Source organism: Hylobates moloch, unplaced genomic scaffold (genome assembly GCF_009828535.3).
Source record: "Hylobates moloch isolate HMO894 unplaced genomic scaffold, HMol_V3 SCAFFOLD_12, whole genome shotgun sequence".
Taxonomy (NCBI): domain Eukaryota; kingdom Metazoa; phylum Chordata; class Mammalia; order Primates; family Hylobatidae; genus Hylobates; species Hylobates moloch.
In genome coordinates this window covers 48,251,385-48,271,275 of record NW_026652287.1, presented here as the reverse complement: position 1 = coordinate 48,271,275, position 19,891 = coordinate 48,251,385, and the positions used below count along the sequence as shown (strand labels likewise).

At 57.6% G+C, this 19,891-nt stretch overlaps 2 protein-coding genes and 1 long non-coding RNA gene across 6 annotated transcripts; 1 reads left to right on the top strand and 2 right to left on the bottom strand.

Moving 5' to 3' along the window:
- Positions 1 to 832: 832 nt before the first annotated feature.
- On the bottom strand, positions 833 to 3,428 carry LOC131380815 (uncharacterized). The gene is made up of 3 exons (XR_009209056.1): positions 2,789 to 3,428; positions 2,509 to 2,550; positions 833 to 1,098 (listed from the first exon to the last, which is right to left on the bottom strand). It is a non-coding gene; the product is annotated as an uncharacterized LOC131380815 (long non-coding RNA).
- Positions 1,240 to 11,995, top strand: ILVBL (ilvB acetolactate synthase like). Of its 4 annotated transcripts, none has more exons than XM_032169979.2 (16): positions 1,240 to 1,370; positions 1,941 to 2,085; positions 3,437 to 3,638; positions 3,770 to 3,897; positions 3,983 to 4,121; positions 4,209 to 4,320; positions 6,947 to 7,046; positions 7,501 to 7,598; positions 7,714 to 7,850; positions 9,022 to 9,156; positions 10,449 to 10,563; positions 10,650 to 10,819; positions 10,900 to 10,970; positions 11,050 to 11,121; positions 11,300 to 11,405; positions 11,539 to 11,995. In XM_032169979.2, the coding sequence occupies exons 2-16, from the start codon at positions 1,951 to 1,953 to the stop codon at positions 11,715 to 11,717; spliced, it is 1,899 nt and encodes a 632-aa protein (XP_032025870.1). In that variant the 5' UTR covers positions 1,240 to 1,370; positions 1,941 to 1,950; the 3' UTR covers positions 11,718 to 11,995. The 4 variants fall into 4 exon arrangements, with proteins under 4 accessions (XP_032025870.1, XP_032025873.1, XP_032025872.1 ...); XM_032169982.2 differs by having other exon boundaries at positions 1,266 to 1,642; XM_032169981.2 differs by having other exon boundaries at positions 1,266 to 1,646.
- SYDE1 (synapse defective Rho GTPase homolog 1) lies at positions 11,978 to 19,591 on the bottom strand. The gene is made up of 8 exons (XM_032169977.2): positions 19,459 to 19,591; positions 17,588 to 17,929; positions 16,648 to 17,292; positions 16,262 to 16,476; positions 15,556 to 15,682; positions 15,171 to 15,331; positions 14,392 to 14,617; positions 11,978 to 13,394 (listed from the first exon to the last, which is right to left on the bottom strand). The coding sequence occupies exons 1-8, from the start codon at positions 19,544 to 19,546 to the stop codon at positions 12,991 to 12,993; spliced, it is 2,208 nt and encodes a 735-aa protein (XP_032025868.1). The 5' UTR covers positions 19,547 to 19,591; the 3' UTR covers positions 11,978 to 12,990.
- Between the last annotated feature and the right edge of the window lie 300 nt (positions 19,592 to 19,891).

Below are 19,891 nucleotides of genomic sequence, written 5' to 3'. Positions count from 1 at the left end.
CGCCTCCCGGGTTCAAGTGATTCTCCTGGCTAAGTTTGTTTGTTTGTTTTTTTGAGAGACTGGGTCTCACTTTTTGGCCCCGGTTGGTCTCAAATTCCTGGCCTCAAGCGATCCTCCTGTCTTGGCCTCCCAAAGTGCTGGGATTACACATATGGGCCACCATGCCAGGCTTGTTTCCCTTTTTAAAAAAATCACTTGTCCTCTGTGTATATTTGTTTCAGGGACTGTTGAATAATCCAGCTTTCGGCTGAGAAGCTTTTTGGACATTTGCCTAGTGACAATCTTCCTTTATCTGGGGAGAGATTGGTCAGATAATTAGTCTTAGAGCATGTTAAAGCTTTGTCTCCCAAGAAAGAATTTACATCTATTACAACATCTTTCGCTCTCTCTCTGGAAAATTGTATCCTTGTTATTAAGACTTGTTTTTTTCCTTTTTAGTTTTACAGAAAAGCTGCAAAGATAGCAAGATAATTTTTGTCTACTCTTTATCCAGCTTCCCTGAATGTTAACATCTACCATAATACATTTACTGAAACAAAAAGATTAACACTGGTTCATTACTATTAACTCAACTCCAGACTTTATTTGGATTTCACCAGCTTTATCCACAAATTTGTCCTTTTTTTGATTCCTGGATCCAGTCCAGGGTACTATATTGAATTTAGTTGTCACAGCTCCTTTCCCTCCTCTATGTGGCAGTGCCTCAGTCTTTCTTTGTTTTTCATGACCTTGACAGTTTTCGAGAGGTCTGGTTAGGCATTTTGTAGAATGTGACTCAATTTGAGTTTCTTTTGCTTGCTACTATACCTATTATACAAAAAATATACACATATATATATACATGCACAAATATTTATAGTGTGGAAAATATACATAACATAAAATTTACCATTTTTTAAGTATTATTATTATTTTGTGAGACATGGTCTGGCTCTATCGCCCAGGCTAGAGTGCAGTGGTACGGCCCCGCTGGTGTGGAAAGCGAGCTGTCTTCGGAGGGCCTGAACCTACGGGCTTGCACTGTGGGGCCAAGGGAAGGCTGCGGAAGGTGGGCCCCCAAAAGTCTGGGCTCCTGAAGCCGCTGAGGGGCGTGGCCTCCTGGTTTTAAAACAATAAAATGGGTGCGAGGCCTGCAGTGCGAGCCAATGAAAGGCGAGGGGAGGCGGGGTCTATGAGCGAGGCGGCCAGTAGAGGCAAGACTCTTTCGGGTGGCCCCGGAGCGTGGCTCCGACTGTGCGCATGCGCATCTGGCCGGACTACGGGGCGCCGCTGAGCCAAGTGGGCGACCCGGGCACGGCCAAGCTCCCGGGTCACGTGACACAGAGGGGGCCGAATTCTGCTGGAGGCAGCGCCATATCCTGGAGGTGAAGGTGAATAGCCTCGGGGGTCGAGCTACTGTGGGAGAACCACATCCTGATGCGATGTGACCTCGAACCAGCCTGGCCCGGGGTCGGGGGTCAGGCTCGGGCCCGTGCGCTCTTTAAGGGAGAGGCGTGGCTTGCGTGGAGGGTCGTGCCTGCTAACCCGGGGGCGTGACCTCGTGCCTCTTGGTGACGTAACGTGGGGCGGGCTCACTACTGGCGCTGAGATTTGGGGTCCGGTTGTGGAAAGAGAGGCGGGGCTTCTGCCTGTCCATTGACAGGTAGGTAAGTGGAAGATAACTGTGTGTTGCTGTCGTCGCCACCTTGACCTGTGGTGGCTAGTTTGGGTGGGAGTGGTGGTGATGTAAGGGACTGGGGCTTGACCTTGTCACAGAGAGGCATGGCTTCACCGCGAGCCCAGGCGCACAAAGGGCGTGGTCTGGCAGGGTTGAGGGCGTGGCCGCACGGAAACTGGCGGCAAGGGGCGTGGCCCTGGATCCCGCTGCGAGCAGGGGCGCGATTTCTTCCGGATAGGTTCCCTGTCGCGCTCAAGTCTGGGAAGTGCCCTTTCTCTCTTAGGTACCACCTCATGGAGACCCCCGCGGCCGCCGCTCCCGCCGGGAGCTTATTCCCCTCCTTCCTGCTCCTGGCCTGCGGGACGCTGGTGGCCGCCTTGCTGGGCGCCGCTCACCGCCTGGGGCTCTTCTATCAGCTGCTGCACAAGGTGCGGGGCACAGAATGGGAGGTGGGCTGGGGACAGTCAAAGAGGAAGGGGCCTCGTGATGCTGCTTCCAGCTCACTCATTGTGCAGGGTGGGAAAGCGAGCCCCGACTAGTCCAGAGGGACTGATAAGAGGTTCTGTCCAGGGCCCTGTCTCCATTGCCACGCTGTGTATGGGGGCCTGGACTTTGCCACTGGTGAGAGAGAACACGGAAGCTGCCGCTGCTGGGGCACTCGCACCCCACCTACCTCCTTCCCCAGTGACTCTTTTCACAGAACAGATGGACAGCACTCTGATTGTGCTCCCTAACCTGGATGGGATAAATGGGGCAGAGGGCAGGTACCAGCGAGGGGGTGGCAGTGACAGTGTCGTAACAGTTGTCCTCTGCTGAGCTCAGCACTGTAGACTTTCTTACCTACCCCTTACCTTTCCCTTGAAAGTAGGTGCTGTTCTTTCTGTCTTCATTTTCTGCAAGAGGAAGCTGAGGCTCAGAGAGATTGTGTGGTGGTTTGCCATAGGTGACATGTTTGGAGAGAGCTGACCCCACAGGCCTCCCCCTGAACTCCTTGCACCTCTGTTTGAAATTTACCCCTTCCCCAGACCCCCTCCTCAACCCTTTCTCTCCTAGCAGGGACCAAGCTTGACCTCTCCCTCTCCAAACCCTTCTCTACTCCTTCCTCTGCTAGCCAGGAGTGATGCCACTGACCTTCAGGACTTGCGAGATTTAAAGCAAGCCTTGGATGTGTAGGGCTGTGAGGCAGCTAGAGTTGGGAGACCTCGGCAGTCTGTGCCAGCAGCTCACTCCCATGCCAGGCACATGGTGGCTGGCAGCCTGTCAACTAAGCCCTGGGCCTGTTTAGCGTCCATCAGGAGGGCATCAGGGAGGCTGGGATCAGGAGCCTAGCTGCCAGGCTCTGCAGGGATACTGGAGGACAGGCAGGAGTCACAGCAGATGGCTCCCTGCCATCTGCTCTGCGTGCGTTGTGTCCCTGGCCAAACCCTCTAGGTTATATAACCCTCTCCTCTCTCCCTGATTGCCCTGCCATCCTGGAGACAGGCAGTGTAACAGTGGGGCACTTAAGAGCGTGGGTTCTATTGGACTTTCAGTCTTACTTGGGCAAATCTTGATGTCCTCAGCTGTAAGAGGGATGTAATGACAGGAGGATCTGATAAGATGTTATGCCTTTCTTTGAGCCTAGCATGTAGTATAATATATGCCTAACCAAGACCAAGCTTCTCTTGACCCTCTCACCCTGCTCCTGCCCCCTTACCTGGGGCAGGGGGATTGCCCCCTTTCCCAGCTGCCCTCTGCCCTGGCCTTTAACTTTATTGCTCCACCTGTCCTTGGGCCCAGGTGGACAAGACAAGTGTCCGGCATGGCGGAGAGAACGTGGCCGCTGTGCTGAGGGCCCATGGCGTGCGGTTCATCTTCACGCTGGTCGGTGGGCACATTTCCCCGCTGCTGGTGGCCTGTGAGAAACTGGGCATCCGTGTGGTGGACACACGCCATGAGGTCACGGCCGTCTTTGCTGCTGATGCTATGGCCCGCCTGTCTGGTGAGGGCATTGCAGAGAGGGCTGGGGACTGGTTGGAGTGTGGGATAGAGTGTCTGTGAGGGTAGGGGTTTTTCAGAGGTGGGAGAATGGCCAAGAGAGTGGGCATGGCTGTGATGGGCTCTGTGTTCCAGGAACGGTGGGCGTGGCGGCAGTGACAGCAGGCCCTGGCCTCACCAACACGGTGACTGCGGTGAAGAATGCTCAGATGGCTCAGTCCCCAGTCCTGCTTCTGGGTGGGGCCGCCAGCACTCTGCTGCAGGTACCCAGTCCTTGGGGGCTGGTGGGGGCCTAGGGGGGCTTGAAGGGCTCATGTGGTTACCCTGCCACACCTCTGTCTTTGCCAGAACCGGGGTGCGCTCCAGGCCGTTGATCAGCTGTCCCTTTTCCGGCCACTCTGTAAGTTCTGTGCGTCCGTGCGGAGGGTGCGGGACATCGTGCCCACCCTGAGGGCCGCGATGGCTGCTGCCCAGTCGGGCACCCCAGGTAGGTGGAGGATGGTGATGCTGAGCAGTGCTGGGGCTGAGGGGCTGGGGACATGTTGCGGACTCAGCGTCCTCCCTGCCCCTGCAGGTCCGGTGTTTGTGGAGCTGCCCGTTGACGTGCTGTACCCCTACTTCGTGGTCCAGAAGGAGATGGTGCCAGCCAAGGCACCCAAGGGCCTCGTGGGCCGAGTGGTCTCCTGGTGAATAGCCCCACCCCTGCCATTCCCTCCTCTATCCCCTTTCTCTCCTGCAGCTTCCAGCCCATGCCCATCCTCCTTTGATTCACATGTGGACTGGGAGGAGACAGCTGGGGAGAGAGCATTCCAGGTAGAAGGAACAGCATGTGCAAAGGTCCTGAGGCAGGAATGAATTGGGTGGGTGGGGAAAGCAAGGTGGCCCTCGTGGAGGCAGCAAAGCGGAGAGGCTCAGGACAGCCTTCCTCCTCCTCCTTTTCCCTTTCTTCTCCTCCATCATCTCTTCTTCTTCCTCTTCCTTGTCCCTCTTCCTTCCTCTTCTCCCTTCCCCCCCCCCCACCTTTCCCATCGTCCTCTCCATTTTCCTCCTCCTAAAGGATGATCCTTGAACCTTGGAAGGGAGGTTCATTCTTACATTTACAGAGGAGGAAGCTCAGAAAGGTGAAGTCACTTGCCCAAAGTCACACAGCTAAGAAGTGGCAGAGCCCAGGCCAGGCACAGTGGCTCTCACTTGTAATCCCAGCACATTGGGAGGCCGAGGTGGGCAGATCACGAGGTCAGGAGATCAAAACCATCCTGGCTAACATGGTGAAACCCCATTTCTACTAAAAATACAAAAAAAAAAAAAATTAGCCGGGTGTGATGGCGGGCACCTGTAGTCCCAGCTACTCGGGAGGCTGAGGCAGGAGAATGGCGTGAACCTGGGAGGCGGAGCTTGCAGTGAGCCAAGATCGCGCCACTACACTCCAGCCTGGGTGACAGAGTGAGACTCCGTCTCAAGAAAAAAGAAAAAAAAAGAAGTAGCAGATCCCAGACTCGAGCCCTCTCCTTCCTCCTCCTTTCCTTCCCTCACCTCTTTGTCCTTTTCTTTTTTTTTTTTTTTTTTGAAACAGATTCTTAGTTCTGTTGCCCAGGCTGGAGTGCAGTGGCACGATCTCGGCTCACTGCAACTCTGCCTCCTGGGTTCAAGCGATTATCCTGCCTCAGCCTCCCAAGTAGCTGGGACTACAGGTGCCCGCCACCACACCTGGCTAATATTTGTATTTTTAGTAGAGACGAGGTTTCACCATGTTGGCCAGGCTGGTCTCGAACTCTTAACCTCAAGTGATCCACCCTCCTTGGCCTCTCAAACATTACAGACATGAGCCACCCCGCCTGGCCTGTTCTCCTCCTCTTCCTCCTTTCCTTTCTCCTCCTCCTCTTCCTCTTCTTCCTCCTTCTCTCCCTTCCCCTCAGTCCCTTCCCTTTGCCTGTCCTTGGCCCTTCTTTTCCATACATTTAGCGAGCGGCAGCCATGTGCCAGGTTCCAGGACAGGCACGGGGCATCATCAGTGGACAAGGTAGTCAGGCTCCTGTACTCTGGATGTGTGTGAAGCGCCTGAGGGTCAGCTCAGGCAGTAGTGATTTTGTTCTATGGCCTCTTTATTTTTTTGAGACGGAGTCTCGCTTTGTCCCCCAGGTTGGAGCGCAGTAGTGCGATCTCGGCTCACTGCAACCTCCACCTCCCGGGTTCAAGTGATTCTCCTGCCTTAGCCCCCCGAGTAGCTGGGAATACAGGTGCAGTCCACCATGCCCAGCTAATTTTTGTATTTTTAGTAGAGATGAGGTTTCACCATTTTGGCCATATAGCCTCATTCTTAATGCACTTTGCCCCCTGGCTTCCCAGTCAGTCCCTCCCCTTGTTGTCCTCCTTGCCCCTCTCTCTTGGGCTGCCTCTCACGAGGCTATCTCTTATCTTGCGGTTTTTGTTTTGTTTTGAGACAGGGCCTCACTCTATCACCCAGGCTGGAGTGCAGTGGTACGATCATAGCTCACCACAGCCTTGAACTCCTGGCCTCGAGCAATCCTCCCGCCTCAGCCTCCCTTGCCTTTTCTTTACTTGTGGGACTTCCCACGGTTCCATCCTTGGCTGCTTCTGTGCTGTCTTGGCCTGTCCTTAACGGTGAAAGCAGAGGCTTCTGACTCTGAGCTCCGACTGTTTCCTGCCAATGCCCATGTGTCTGTCTTTGGCTGGATAGAGCACCCCCTGAGGGCAGGGCTGGGCAGGATCTATCCTTGTGTCTCCAGGGCCCTGCACAGGTCCTTCAGGAAGGTTGGGGCCCTGGGGCCCAGTGAGCAAGGAGACCGAGAAGGCCCTGTTTGAAGCAGGAGAGGACAGTGTTCAGAACTCCTATGGATCGAGTGTTATGCAAAGCGCCTCATGACCTAAATGGACAGATCCTTGAACCTGGGGAGGGAGGTTCATATTTACATTGACAGAGGCGGAGGCTCAGAAGGGTGAAGTCACTTGCCTTAAGTTGCACAGCTAGGAAGTAACAGAGCCAGGACGTGAGTTCACATCTGTTGGACCCACAGGCTTAATCCTGGCATGCTGAGCCTGCGTTCCTTGCTTCTGGGGGGCTACATGGAGTTGGGGTGGACCCCAGAGGCTACGGAGGGCAAACAGGCAGTTGAAGACCTCACCACTAGGGTTCATCTGTCCCTGAGGTGTCACTCATCCACCCCGTCCCCATGCCACTTTACTCCTGGCTTTTCTCCTGGCCCCTTTCCCGGCCCCTCTCCTTGCTCAGATCCTGGAATCCTTGTAGTTAGTTAATTCTGGCAACTTGGTTCTTTCCCCTCCCTTTTGCAGGTATTTAGAGAATTACCTGGCCAACCTCTTTGCAGGAGCCTGGGAGCCTCAGCCCGAGGGACCGCTGCCCCTGGACATCCCCCAGGCTTCCCCGCAGCAGGTGAATTGCCTCTCTTTTGTGTCTGAGGACCCTACCCAGAAGGGCCCCCGACCCTCTCCCTGAGTCAGTATTGGGGCCTTAATCTTGCGTGCTCATGGCGACTGAAGGGCAGCCCTTTGGCTGGACGCGGTGGCTCACAGCGGTAATCCCAACACTTACGGAGGCCGAGGCGGGCGGATCACTTGAGGCCAGGAGTTCAAGACTAGCCTGGCCAATATGGTGAAACCCTGTCTCTACTGAAAATACAAAAGTTAGCCAGGCATGGTGGCACGTGCTGCCTGTAATCCCAGCTACTCTGGAGGCTGAGGGGAGAATTGTTTGAACCTGGGAGGTGGAGGCTGCAGTGAGCTGAGATCATGCCATTGCACTCCATCCTGGGCAACAGAGTGAAACTGTGTCTCAAAAAAATAAATAAATAAAAAGATAGCCCTTTGATCCCCACCTCTCGCTTCAGGTTCAGCGCTGTGTGGAGATCCTGAGCCGGGCCAAGAGGCCCCTGATGGTGCTAGGGAGTCAGGCCCTGCTCACCCCGACGTCCGCCGACAAGCTTCGGTGAGAAGCCCCAGCCCTGCCCTTGTTTTCATGTTCCCAGTCCCTGGTCCTCGGGTGCTGTTGGGGAGGCGGGAGGCCCCGGCCACACTGACCTCTGCTCTGCCTGGACTCCCAGGGCTGCCGTGGAGACCTTGGGTGTTCCCTGCTTCCTCGGAGGGATGGCACGGGGGCTGTTAGGCCGCAACCACCCGCTCCACGTCCGGGAGAACCGCAGTGTGGCCCTGAAGAAGGCGGATGTCATTGTCCTAGCAGGTGGGCCTGAGCCTCTTCCTTTCCCTCCTTCTCCCAGGAACCCCCTCACCCTGTTACCCAGCTTCACGCAAAGGAGGAAGAACGTCTAGTGGGCACCTATTGTACTTGGTACACATTTTCACATAAAGCGCTTTGAACCCTAACCAGACGCATAATAGGTGTATCAGTTAGCTACTGCCCTGTAACAACCATCCCCAAATTCAATGGCTAAAAATGCATTTCTGATTTCTCAAGACCCACCTATAAGGTAGGTGGCAGCTGTGGTTTTGGCTGGGCTCATTCGTGAGTCTGCACTCACGTTAGGCAGGAAGGCAGCTGTGCTGATCCAGGCTGGGCTTGCTCACCTGTATGGGGATTGACTGGCCCTGCAGCTCGTCTGGGATGGCCTCAGCTGGGGTCATAGAGTTCTTCACCCCTGTCTCCATGGCCCCCTTGTTTCTCATCCTCCAGTAGGCTAGCCTGGGCTGGCCGACTTGGTGAAGGATGAGAAAACTATGGGGCTGGGAGAGTGCGGTTATTCAAGAGAGAGTGAGTGGAGGCTGTGTGGCTTCTTGAAGTAGAGTCTGCAAGAATGGGGGGTGGGGGTCCTGAATCATTTGGAGGTGTCTTCACTCAGAGGTCTTGCAATTGGCACCAGCTCTTGGAGGGGCTGTGGACTAGGGCAACTACACAGGTCTCTATGTGTGGCTCGGGTTTCCTCCCAGCATGATGGCCTCAGGGTAGTCAGACTTCTTAGACAGAGAGCACACTCCTTGGCCCCACCCAGGCCTCTAAAAGTGAACAAGGAAGAAACTGCATATCTTCTGACCCAGGCTTGGGTGCCATGCTATGTCACTTCTGCCACCAGATTCAAGGAAAGGGGACCTAGGCTGCACCTCTCTCCATGGGAGGCATGTCAAGGTGACCTTGTACAAATGGATGTAGGGTGGGAGATATTGTGGCCATCTGGGAAAATATAACCCGCCTCTGCCCTATCCTGTTGGCCAAAGCATGTCATGAGGCCAGTCCAGATTCAAGGGGTGTGGGGAGCTGCAAGGTCACTGTAGGTGGCACAGGTGCAGGGAGACTTGGTGAGGAACAGGGACTCTTTTGCATCCAGTCCACCACAGTGGATCAAGTAAGGTAGAGGACATGGGGCCTCTGCCTACTGCATTCCTGTCCCCCACACCAGGAACTGTGTGTGACTTCCGCCTATCCTATGGCCGTGTCCTCAGCCACAGCAGCAAGATCATCATCGTCAATCGTAATCGGGAAGAGATGTTGCTCAACTCAGACATCTTCTGGAAGCCCCAGGAGGCTGTGCAGGGTGAGCCCCGTAATCCCCCCGTACACATATGTCGTCCTCCTCCCAGTCGCTCTCCTCCTGGTTTCTGCTGCAGCTGGCTTGAGCCTGGTATGGTGATTGAGGCCCAGACCTTGCCCTAGGGGTAGCCAGTCAACCAGAGACAAATAGTTGGCCCTCAGACTGATGAATGCTTCTTTCTTTAAATTTTTTTTATTTTTATTTTTTAGAGACGTCTCTCTCTGTCACCCAGGCTGGAATGCAGTAGTGCAATCACAGCTCACTGCAGCCTCAAACTCGCAGGCTCAAAGCAATCCTCCCACCTCAGCCTCCTGAGTAGCTGGGACTGCAAGTGTGCACCACCATGCCAGGCTAATTTGTTAATTTTTTTTTTTGTGGAATCAGCATCTCACTGTGTTGCCCAGGCTGGTGGCGAACTCCTGGCCTCAAGTGATCCTCCTGCCTCGGCCTCTCAAAGTGCTGGGATTACAGACCAGAGCTACTGTGCCCGGCCTGATAGATGCTTCTGTAGGAACAAATGGTGGGGTGGACACAGAGGGAGGCTTGAAAATGTGCATGTGATCATGTTCCCTCCCATGCTGCCCACTGCCCTCAGGACAGAGAGCACACTCGTTGGCCCCTTAGCCTCTCTATCTTCCTGCCGTATCTCTGCCCTCCCCTTATTTCAGTTCCCTTAGACTTGAACTTGGTTCATCGTTCTGAGGATGCTGACTCCCCTGCAGCCTAGGCGACAGGACACTCTTGTGTTAAGCAGAGAAGTGGCACCGTTGCATCTGTGTTGGGAAGGTCCACTCAGCAGCCGTGGACGGCAGGCTGGAAGGGGGCTGGGTGGAGGCCAGAGGGGCTGCTAAAAATGGCCAGGACAGAAGCGAGAGGCCTGAAATGGAGATGAACAGCGGGCTGTTTGTTAGTTCACTTGAGTAACGTTTGCCGTGCTCTTCCACGTGCCTGGATTTGAGAGATGTGCTTGGTGGATGTAGCTCTTTTCATTGAGTGTTTCCCAGGCAGAAGGAGGTAGAGGGAGGGGATGAGGCCAGCTTGGGTTTGTCACCTGCCTTGTGCTCCTTAACCCTTGTTTCTTGGGCCTTGTCCTCCCTTTTCACCTGGGCTGCCCTCCCCTGGTTCTGGCAGGTTCTGGGGTGTTTCACCTGTTTTTTTCCTAGGAGCACCCCTGGCCTGCTTCCTATCTGCCTGCTTGGATGCTGCTGCTGGCTTCCTGCTGTTTTTGAGGCCTCTGGTGCTGGAAGAACAGGAGGAAGCCAGCTCCTCACAGCTGTGTCCTCTTCCTTCCCCAGGAGATGTGGGTTCCTTCGTGCTGAAGCTAGTGGAGGGCCTTCAGGGCCAGACATGGGCCCCAGACTGGGTGGAGGAGCTGCGGGAAGCCGACCGGCAGAAGGAGCAGACCTTTCGGTGGGACCTGGGTGGAGTGGATGTGGGAAGGGGGTTCCCGGCAGACCTTGCTGCCAACCCTGGTGACCTTCGCTGTCCTGTCGCAGGGAGAAGGCAGCGATGCCTGTGGCCCAGCACCTGAACCCAGTGCGGGTGCTGCAGCTGGTGGAGGAAACGCTACCTGACAACTCAATTCTGGTGGTGGATGGCGGGGACTTCGTGGGCACTGCCGCCCATCTGGTACAGCCCCGCGGCCCCCTGCGCTGGCTCGATCCTGGTAAGGAAGGGCCCCCGCCTGGGGCAGTGGGCACCATCCATCCGCACGCCTTCACACCCACCTGCTCTTGGTCCTCTTAGGGGCCTTTGGGACTCTGGGAGTTGGCGCAGGATTTGCACTTGGGGCCAAGCTGTGCCGGCCGGATGCTGAGGTGAGGCACTGGAGTTGGGAGACTTGCTGCTCTCTAGGCCCTGATCCACCCTAACCATCCTGGGTCCCCTCCCCACTAGGTCTGGTGCCTGTTTGGGGATGGAGCTTTTGGCTACAGCCTCATCGAATTTGATACATTCGTCAGACACAAGGTGACTGGGCTGGCCTGAGGGAAGCTTAGGGCCTGGGGTTCTGGGAGATGTCACCAGGGGTGGGCTGAGGTGGGGAGGGAGCCTCCTGTCTGGCAGAGGCCCTGTCCCTGTCTCTGTCCTCTGGCTGGCCAAGCCATGGGGCTGAAGGCTGCGGCCTGCCTTCATCTTCTTCCTGTAGATCCCAGTGATGGCCTTGGTAGGGAATGATGCTGGCTGGACGCAGATTTCTCGGGAGCAGGTGCCCTCTCTGGGCAGCAACGTGGCCTGTGGCCTGGCCTACACTGGTGAGGGGGCCTCAGTGAGGTTGGGAGGACAGGAGGCTGTTTCAGTCCCGGCTGGGCTTGTGTTCTTCTCCTGGGCTGGCTGCATGTGCAGTGGGCTGAGTCCTTGCCACCATCCGACTTAATCTCCTTTTAGATTATCACAAGGCAGCCATGGGTCTGGGGGCCTGGGGCTTGCTGCTCTCACGGGAGAATGAGGATCAGGTGGTCAAGGTGCTGCACGATGCCCAGCAGAAGTGCCGAGACGGCCACCCGGTCGTGGTCAATATCCTCATTGGGAGGACGGACTTCCGCGATGGCTCCATTGCTGTATAGGGCCTTGTGGGTCGGGATGCTTGGCTGCCTTCCTGCCCCTGGACTGTGTCCAGCTGGTTTGGAGTCCCATCATTGCTTGCCCTGGGCCTATCCCATGAGGGCCAATGACTCCACAACCTCCCTGAGGAGGGGATGGAGGGGTCAAAGCTCAGAGAGGCTCTCTTGTGAGCTCTTGGACCCTCCTCTCCACGGACCCAACTGTGCTCTTTGTCCCCTCTCTTATGGAAACTGAATAAACCACCTCTAGCCCACGTAGGCTCAAGTACTCAGTCTCAGAACCTGTGCATATTGATTTATTATCCACAAAGATGGAGGTGCGGAAAAGACGAGGGAGACAGGAGGGAACCGTACTCTCCCACTGCAACTCTGGGGCCCACTGAGGCACCATTATTGGGGATTTCAGGGTGGCTGGGCACTGCAAACTGCTCCCTCCTCTGTGGTCCCTGAAAGAGCCCCACACGCCTGCTCCAGACGTGTCCACGCACACCAGTCCTCACAGACACACACACACATGCATGGAGGCAATAAATATGTTCCGTACCAGACTGCCCCCAGCCTGACGCTTCGGGGGGCCCCCTCCAAAAGGGAGGGGTTTAAGTGCTCAATTTTTTTTAGGGGGGGACAAGGAGATGGGGATTGGAAAGGCCAGACTCTGTTATCTCCATTTGCTGACTAGAGGCCAATCGTGGGGTCTTCCCGGGAAAAGGGTAGGGGAAACCAGCTGTTTATAAGCCCCAGGCTACCCCTGTGTCCATGCTGGAACCCAGGATAGGGGCTGCCCCCCACAAACAGTGCCTCATGCTAGTCTTTGTGTCGTCCAAGGGAGGGAGAAACAGAGTGCAGTGCTCAAAGCTAATACTGATTTGGTTGGCAGCAGCAAGAGGGCCGACTAGAGGTGACTCACCACACCAGGGTGATGCTCACCGTAACTGGTGTTGCCCCGGCCAAGGGGAGGCAAGAGAGGCCAGCCTAGCAAGCGCGAGAACTGCGTTTTTGGCAACAAAAGGGGAAGCCCTTGGTGCTCAGGAAAGATGGTCACAACCGCTGGTCCCTAAAATCCCCAGTCCCCAGACTTTGCAACTAGTGTCCAAATACTGGGCCCTGGAAACCGGGAATGAGTCTCAGCCATACACGCGACTGGTCCCGTGGTAACTCGCTGGCAACCAGGAGCTCGGCCTGAGCAACAGGTCTGGCTTTCCTTGGTCACCAGGGCACCGCCTTAGCCACCGGGCGCCCGGTCTTTAGTAACCGGGGTCCCGCCCCGTCCTCTGGCTCAGAGGCACACGTTGATTTGCTTGGAGAGCTCTCTCTCCAGATCCAGGATGAGGGCGTCGAAGTCTTTGAGATTCAGGTGCGGGTTGAAGGGCGCATCGAAGTCGTCTTCGAAGTCACCGGGGACCCTCGGCTCGCCGACCTCCTCGTCCTCGTCCTCGCTGTCACTGCCCGTCACGTGGTCGTAGTCTGGCCCTGACAGGAAATCCCGCCCACAGGGCAGGAAGTCCCGCCCGCAAACGCTCCAGTCGCCGGCGTAGCGGTTGCTCGGGGGGCTCTCGGGGCCTCCTCGGCCGCGGGGCCGAGTCACCACTTCGGGGTCTGCCAGCGGCAAGTGCAGAGGTGCCTGTCGTTTGGGTCGCAAGTACGGCGCGACATCTGGAGATTCTCGGGGCAGGCGGGGATCTGAAGGGAGACAGGGTAGGTCATAGAGGCGACAGCCGACCTCTGATTGGCTGCTTAGGGAACTAGGCTCCTGATTGGCCTGTGGAAAGAGGCCTTCGACCGTTTCAGGGTTTCGCTGGCAGAGCTAGGACTGGTTGCTTAGGCAACTAGACCTCTGATTGGCATGTCAAGAGGCAGGGCCTCTGACTGCATCAAAGATGGGTAGGGGCAGGTGCCCTGGATCATGCCTGTAATCCCACCACTTTGGGAGGCCTGAGGCAGGCGGATCCCTTGCGGTCAGGAGTTCAAGACCAGCCTGGCCAACACCGTGAAGCCCCGTCTCTACTAAAAATACAAAAATTAGCTAGGATTGGTAGTGCATGCCTGTAATCCCAGCACTGTGGGAGGCCTGAAGTGGGTGGGTCACTTGAGGTCAGGAGTTCAAGACCAGCCTGGCCAACACAGTGAAACCCCCTCTCTACTTAAAATATAAAAATTAGCCAGGACTGGTGGTGCATGCCTATAATCCCAGCTACTCGGGAGGCTGAGGTGGGAGAATCCCTTGAACCTGGGAGGCAGAGGTTGCAGGGAGCAGAGATCACGCCACTGCACCCCAAGATCATGCCACTGCACCCCAGCCTTGGCTACAGAGCAAGACTCCATCTCAAAAAATAAATAAATAAATAAAAAGATGAATCGGCTCCGTGGGGCAAGGTGATTCAGTTTATAATCCCAGTACTTTGGGAGGCTGAGGCAGGAGGATGGCTTGAGATCATGTGTTTGAGACCAGCTTGGGCAATATAGAGAAACCCTGTCTTTACAAAAAAATGAAAATAAAAAAAAGACAAAACAGACAGATTGGTTGGATCTGAACTGGTTGCCGAGGCAACCAGGTACCAGTTTACTCCATGGGGGGTGTAGCCTGCTTCAAGCCCAAGACACTGATTGGTCCCCTAAGGTGGCATCACTGCAGCAGCCTGGCTCAGATTGGTGGTGCAGGCCCTGGGCATGAGCTCACCTGGCCAAGACTGCAGCAGGTAGTGCAGCACCTCGATGTGGTGCTTGAAGTCCACTGCACTGGCAAGGCTTGGGCCGGAGCTGCGGGCACGAGGCCTTGTGGGCGCCTGGCGTGCCGGCAGCAGCACAGGCCCGAAGCACACGGCCAAGTTCTGTGGGGTCATGCGGTTGTAGGCATGGAAGGAGGAGACGAGGCGCAGATGGTCCAGGAGAAGCGTCAGCGTGGCCTGGGAGAGGGTTGAGAGGATGTAAGTCAGACAAAGTCAGGCCCCTGTGGCACCTACCTGCAAGAGACTAAGGTGGCTAGAGTAGGGAAGCAGGTTCACGGTCTCAGAGCTGGGATGTGGTCAGGTTAAGACTATTAATCATTAGATATTAGTATTATGAGCCTATTTTGTTGGAGAGAAGACTGAAGCCAAAGGCAACTAAGCATTAGAAAGGCAGAGCTGCCATGAATCCCATTTTACAGATGAAGGTATTGAAGCACAGAGAGGGACGGGACTTGTCTAGGTTCCCTCAGCCAGGAACTTCCCTTGTAGGTTGAAAGACCAGTGTTCAGCATGCATTTTTGACACATCCTGGCTGTGTGACCTTGGGCAACTGTCACCTGCTTTGGGCCTCAGTTTCCAAATCTATGAAGTGGGATGCTAATAGCACCTATTTCTTGGGGATATGATGATGCTGCCAGCTCATGCCCATTGCAGGCCCAGGCGTGGGTGAAACATTCTATTGGTATCAGCCCACTCTCAAGTCCCATCACTCCCACCAGGCCCAACTCACCCTTTCCACATCCGGCAGGCAGCTGAGGAGCCCTCGGGTGCCCTCAGTGGTGGGGGGAGCTCTGTTTGGGGGGTCCCGGGCCATGGCCTCCAGTACCACCTTATACAGGGGCTGGGTGATGAGCGGGGTGGGCAACTCTCGAAGATAATCCTTGAGGATGCCTGTGAACACAGGGCCCCCTCTGGTCAGGGCACCACTGGCTTCTAAGGCCAAGGAGGGCACAGCTAAGGGGGAAGAGGAGGTGGGTGAAAGCAATGTCAGATAGGAGGATTGAAGGGTGAAAGCAAGGTCAGATAGGAGGATTGAAGTCCCAGAGGAGCCCCAAGGCCTTGAAGTGAGGCATTGAAAGGGGGTGAGCAGGCAGGGGAGAGGGGGCCATGCTGACCAGTGATGACATTGATATCGGGGTACAGGTCCTCCGATAGGCAGACGGCTGCACTGTCCTGCTCAAAGGCATCCCGAAGCTCTTTCTTCACTGCCGCTGAGCCACATAGACGGTACAGTCCCACTACCTGGGGGTGGGAAGAGAGAGTGGATGTCTTCTTGCCGGGGCCACAGACTAATCAGGGCCCAGTGGGGTGAGCACTGGAATTCTGGGCCACGGCAGCAATGGGCACTGTGGGCTGGGAGCTTGGAACTACCTTGACAACCTGGCCTTGTAAACCCTCTGCTTGGACTACTTGTCTTGGCTGCCATCTCCTTTGACTTAGGAAACTGACGCTTCTTTGAGGAAGCTTTCCATGACTACCCCAGGTTTTGTTTTAAGCTCTCCCAGACCCTAGGTACACCCCGCCCCAACTCTAGTCCCAGTTATAGTTTTACATTTGTGAATGACTAGAGTCGTATCTTTCCTCCCATCAGACTCTGAGCCCCAGGAGGGCTTGGATCCTGTTATTACATCAATGGATGACCCATGGGTTCTGCCCAGGGTGCTACAGTCAAGAGGGGGGCTTCTGCCCTTGTCTAGGCTGGGATTGGAGCTAGGAGTGACTCAGGCCTGGGGGTAGGGGTCTGGCATCTGTACATAGGGTGTCCTGAAGAGTGGGTCGGAGGTCTGGGGGCCAGAGGGTTAGGGTGGGGTGGGTGCTTACCCGCAGCCCTCGGCGCTCGATCTGCCCAACGCACTTCTGGATGATGAGGGGCACTTGGCCGGGGGGCCGCTCTCGCTCCACCAGTAGTGGCAGGGGCAGCCCGAAGACGCGGGGCTCAGCTGTGGCAGGGGCTTCCTGCTGCTCCGACAGGGTCAGCTTGGCATACAGCAGCCCCTGGGGCTCCAGGCGCACGGCCAGCTGTTGGGCCTGGCACCCTGAGGACACAGGGGAGCCTGAGCTGGGTGTGCTCTGAAGCTTCATGTATCCCGGCCTCCCTACTCCAGGCCACACCTTCCGCCCGGAGCCCAGCCCCCTAGGCACTCTGCGGGGTTGGCAGTGGGGTTTGGGGGTCCCTGCCCCTCCTCCCCTGCAGTCACATGTCCTACCTCGGAAGACCATGGGCAGCAGCACGGTGCCCTGGGCACAGGGCCGGTGCCTTCTCACGCCAGGGTCCCACGCAAGCACCAGGGCGCGCAGGAGCCTGGCGGCCTCCAGCTCCAGGTGGAAGGTGTGGTCCAGCCGCAGGAAGTCCGGCCCCCCTCGCAGTGGCCCCGTTCGGGCCCGGGCCTCCCCATCCACTTGCAGTAGGCAGCAGAGGTCTCTGGGGGTGGCCCCTGGTGCTGGCCGCAGCCCCCCAAGACCGTACAGGTGCAGGCTGAGGCGGCCCCAGAGTGCGGCCGGGGGTGCCCGGGCTGTGGGACCCACCTCGTAGGGCTGGAAGGAGGTGGGTGATGGGGGCCCAGCTGGGCGCTCCGGTGAGTCCCCGTCGCTGAGGTAACCGGCCCTCGGGCTCCGGGTGCCCCCAGGCCCTGCTGCCCGCCTGGGGCCCCCCACGCTGCTGTCCAGGTGGTAGCGGCTGATGACGGAGCCCGCAGGGGCAGCCCTCTCGCGCTCCCGGCCAGCCCGGGGACCTCGCAGGCTCAGGCGGCGCCGCAGTTCAGGCAGCTTCTTCATCTTGATGGAGAGGCGCCTGGCGGGGCCCGGGGACTTGGTGCGGGAGGCTTTGGTTGGGGGGCTGGCGGGGGCTGCATCTGTGTGGAGAGCAGACTTCAGGGTCCAGGAACCTGGGCTTAGGGGAGGAGGGTGAGGCTGGTGCTCCCCTGAAGGGAAGGAGTGTGAGGCTGGTGCCCCTTTGAGGGGGAGGAGGGTGTGAGGCTGATGCTCCCCTGAGGGGAGGGGGTGTGAGGCTGGTGCTCCCCTGAAGGGAAGGAGTGTGAGGCTGGTGCTCCTCTTGGGGGAGGGAGTGTGAGGCTGGTGCTCCCCTGAAGGGAAGGGATGTGAGGCTGGTGCTCACCTTGGGGAAGGGGATGTGAAGCTTGTTCTTACCTTGAGGGGCCAGGCCCTCTGGCTCAACTGAGCCTGGCTGTGGTCCCGGGGGCTCAGGTGCTGGAGGTCTGGGGTCTTCCTCAGGAATGGGGTTGTACCAGATCTCGCTGGCAGGCTCCCCACTGCCAGGTACCCCAGGCCCTAAAGAGGTGTCCTCAGCTGGCTTGGCCCCACCCAGCACCCATCGGCGGCTACTGGGCTCCAGGCTTTGCAGGTAGGCTCCCCGTGCAGGGCTCCTTGATGCCTCGGGGCTGGAGGGCCCCTCTGCTCCAGCCTGGGACCCTTCGGGAGCCTGGGGCTCTGGCTCTGGAGGGCTGGGCTCTGGGCGCTGGGCTGGGCGGCCTGGCAGAGAGCAAGGGGAGTGAGACCCAGCTCCTCACTGCCTGCAGAGCAGCCCTGTGCAATTGATCAGTGGGTGGGATGCTGTGTATGGCCCTGGCCCGCCCCTGATAAGTCACTGTTCCTTGGATCCTGCTGTTTTGTTTGGAATAGGCAGCCACAGGCTAGCGATCTCGGTTATCAGCTTAGAGCACCCCCTACTCAGTCCCTGGCATCCCAAAAAGGGACTCTGTCCCTGCAGCCTCAGGGTTCTAAGTCAGGCTTCCTGGGGCCCGTAGGTATGGCGTTCCAGTCTCCACTTCCTCTCCCCTCTCAATAACCGTGGCATGGAGCTTTGCACCTGTGTGGCCTTGGGCAAGTCACTTCCCTCTCTGAGGCTCAGTATCCTCCTGTGAAACTGGGGGGGATGTGATTTCCATATCCAAGGAGGCTTCCAGGAGCGTTTTGGAAAAGTACACAGCCCACAGCAGGCACTACGTGCTCAGGAGTGAGGAGCTGGGTTCTCTATTCCCTGCAGCACAGTCACTCCCAGTCCCCTGCCCCTTTTAGCCTCCCTCCTGTCTTCCAAACTCTGTCGCCATCCTGGAATGGGACCTTGTCCCTCAGCCCAGGCCAGACCCCCCACGCTCAATGCCTTGGGACTTCCCCTTCCCTCCCTCCTCTCCTCTCTCATGTCCTGGGCTGTTTCCTGTGTGTGTTTGTGTTTGGGCATCCCTGTCCCTTCTCCCTGCCCTGGGAACATTGGGAATCTTTGGGAAGGCCTGGGGGGAAGGGGAACGTCCATGGAATGGTCTGGCCTTCCTCCTTTAACTCCTTCCTTCCTGGGTCCTCCTATCCCACGCAGCTGTTTCTCTAAGGTCTCTACTTGCTACCCTGCTGAACTCCTCCTCTGGTCACCTCTGATGTCCACCCCCGGGTCTCTGTTGGTAGCATAGTCCAAAGAGCTGTTTAAGTCACTGGCCCTGGGCACATGACCCAATTGCTCCGTGCCTCAGTTTCCCCATCTGTATAAAAGGGACAGTTTCCTGGGGCTAAGGCAGGCGCAGTTGCAGTCACTGTTAGTAGGTGGGAGGCGAGGGGGCAACTACTCTGATTGACGGGCCGCCCCTCTCTTTCCTTTGCAGGAGTACGCCCCCCATCTCCCATCCTGCGCCTCCAGGGCTCCCGATGCCCCTTGCCCAGCCCGACTGGGCCCCAGTGTCCTGGCCTCCCAGCCCCTCCTCCCCTCCACCCTCCAGGCCCTCAGTCGCGGCCCCATTTCCTGTCGTGGGCGAGGCCCCCTCCCGGGCCTCCCAAGGAGCCCGCAGCGCTGGCATCCCCGGCCAGCTGCACATAACGGTCCGCGCCCCCCTCCCTCCTAGCCCCTTCCTTCCAGGACCCCTACCCTCCCCTGGCTGGAGGCACCCCAGTCTGCAGCGAGGTGCGGGGGGCTCCCCCGATCCCTCCCACCGTCTGTCCTCGGGGCCCTGGGATCCCGCTCTTAGGCCGGGTGGGGCTCGGCGCCCCCTCTTCCCCCACTGATCTCCGCTTACCGCGCTCCTTGGCGTCCGACTTTTTCCGGGGAAGTTTCTCCCGGCCCCGCAGGCGGGAGAAGGTTTTCCTGAGTAGCGGCTCGGCCATGCTGCGGCCCGGGCCGGGCCGAGCCGAGTGCGCGCCCCGGGCTCCGGCCGCGCCGCCCCGCGCCCTCCCCGCCCCGCCCGGGCCTCCCCGCCCGCCCCCCGCCCCGCGCCAGCAGGAAGCACATTCCGGGAATGCTTGGCCCAAACTTTTTTTTTTTTTTTTTTTCCCTTTCCCGCGGCCCGAGCAGGCGATGCTGGGAGATGTAGTTGCCTGGGGCCGAGAGGGGATGGAATGGGGGCTCCGGGTGCCCGGATCCGCTCCAGCTTCGATGGGACGTGACGATCGTGGCGCAGGCCCGATCCCTGGTCTTCCCTCTCACCCACCCTCCCTGGATGGGACTCTGGG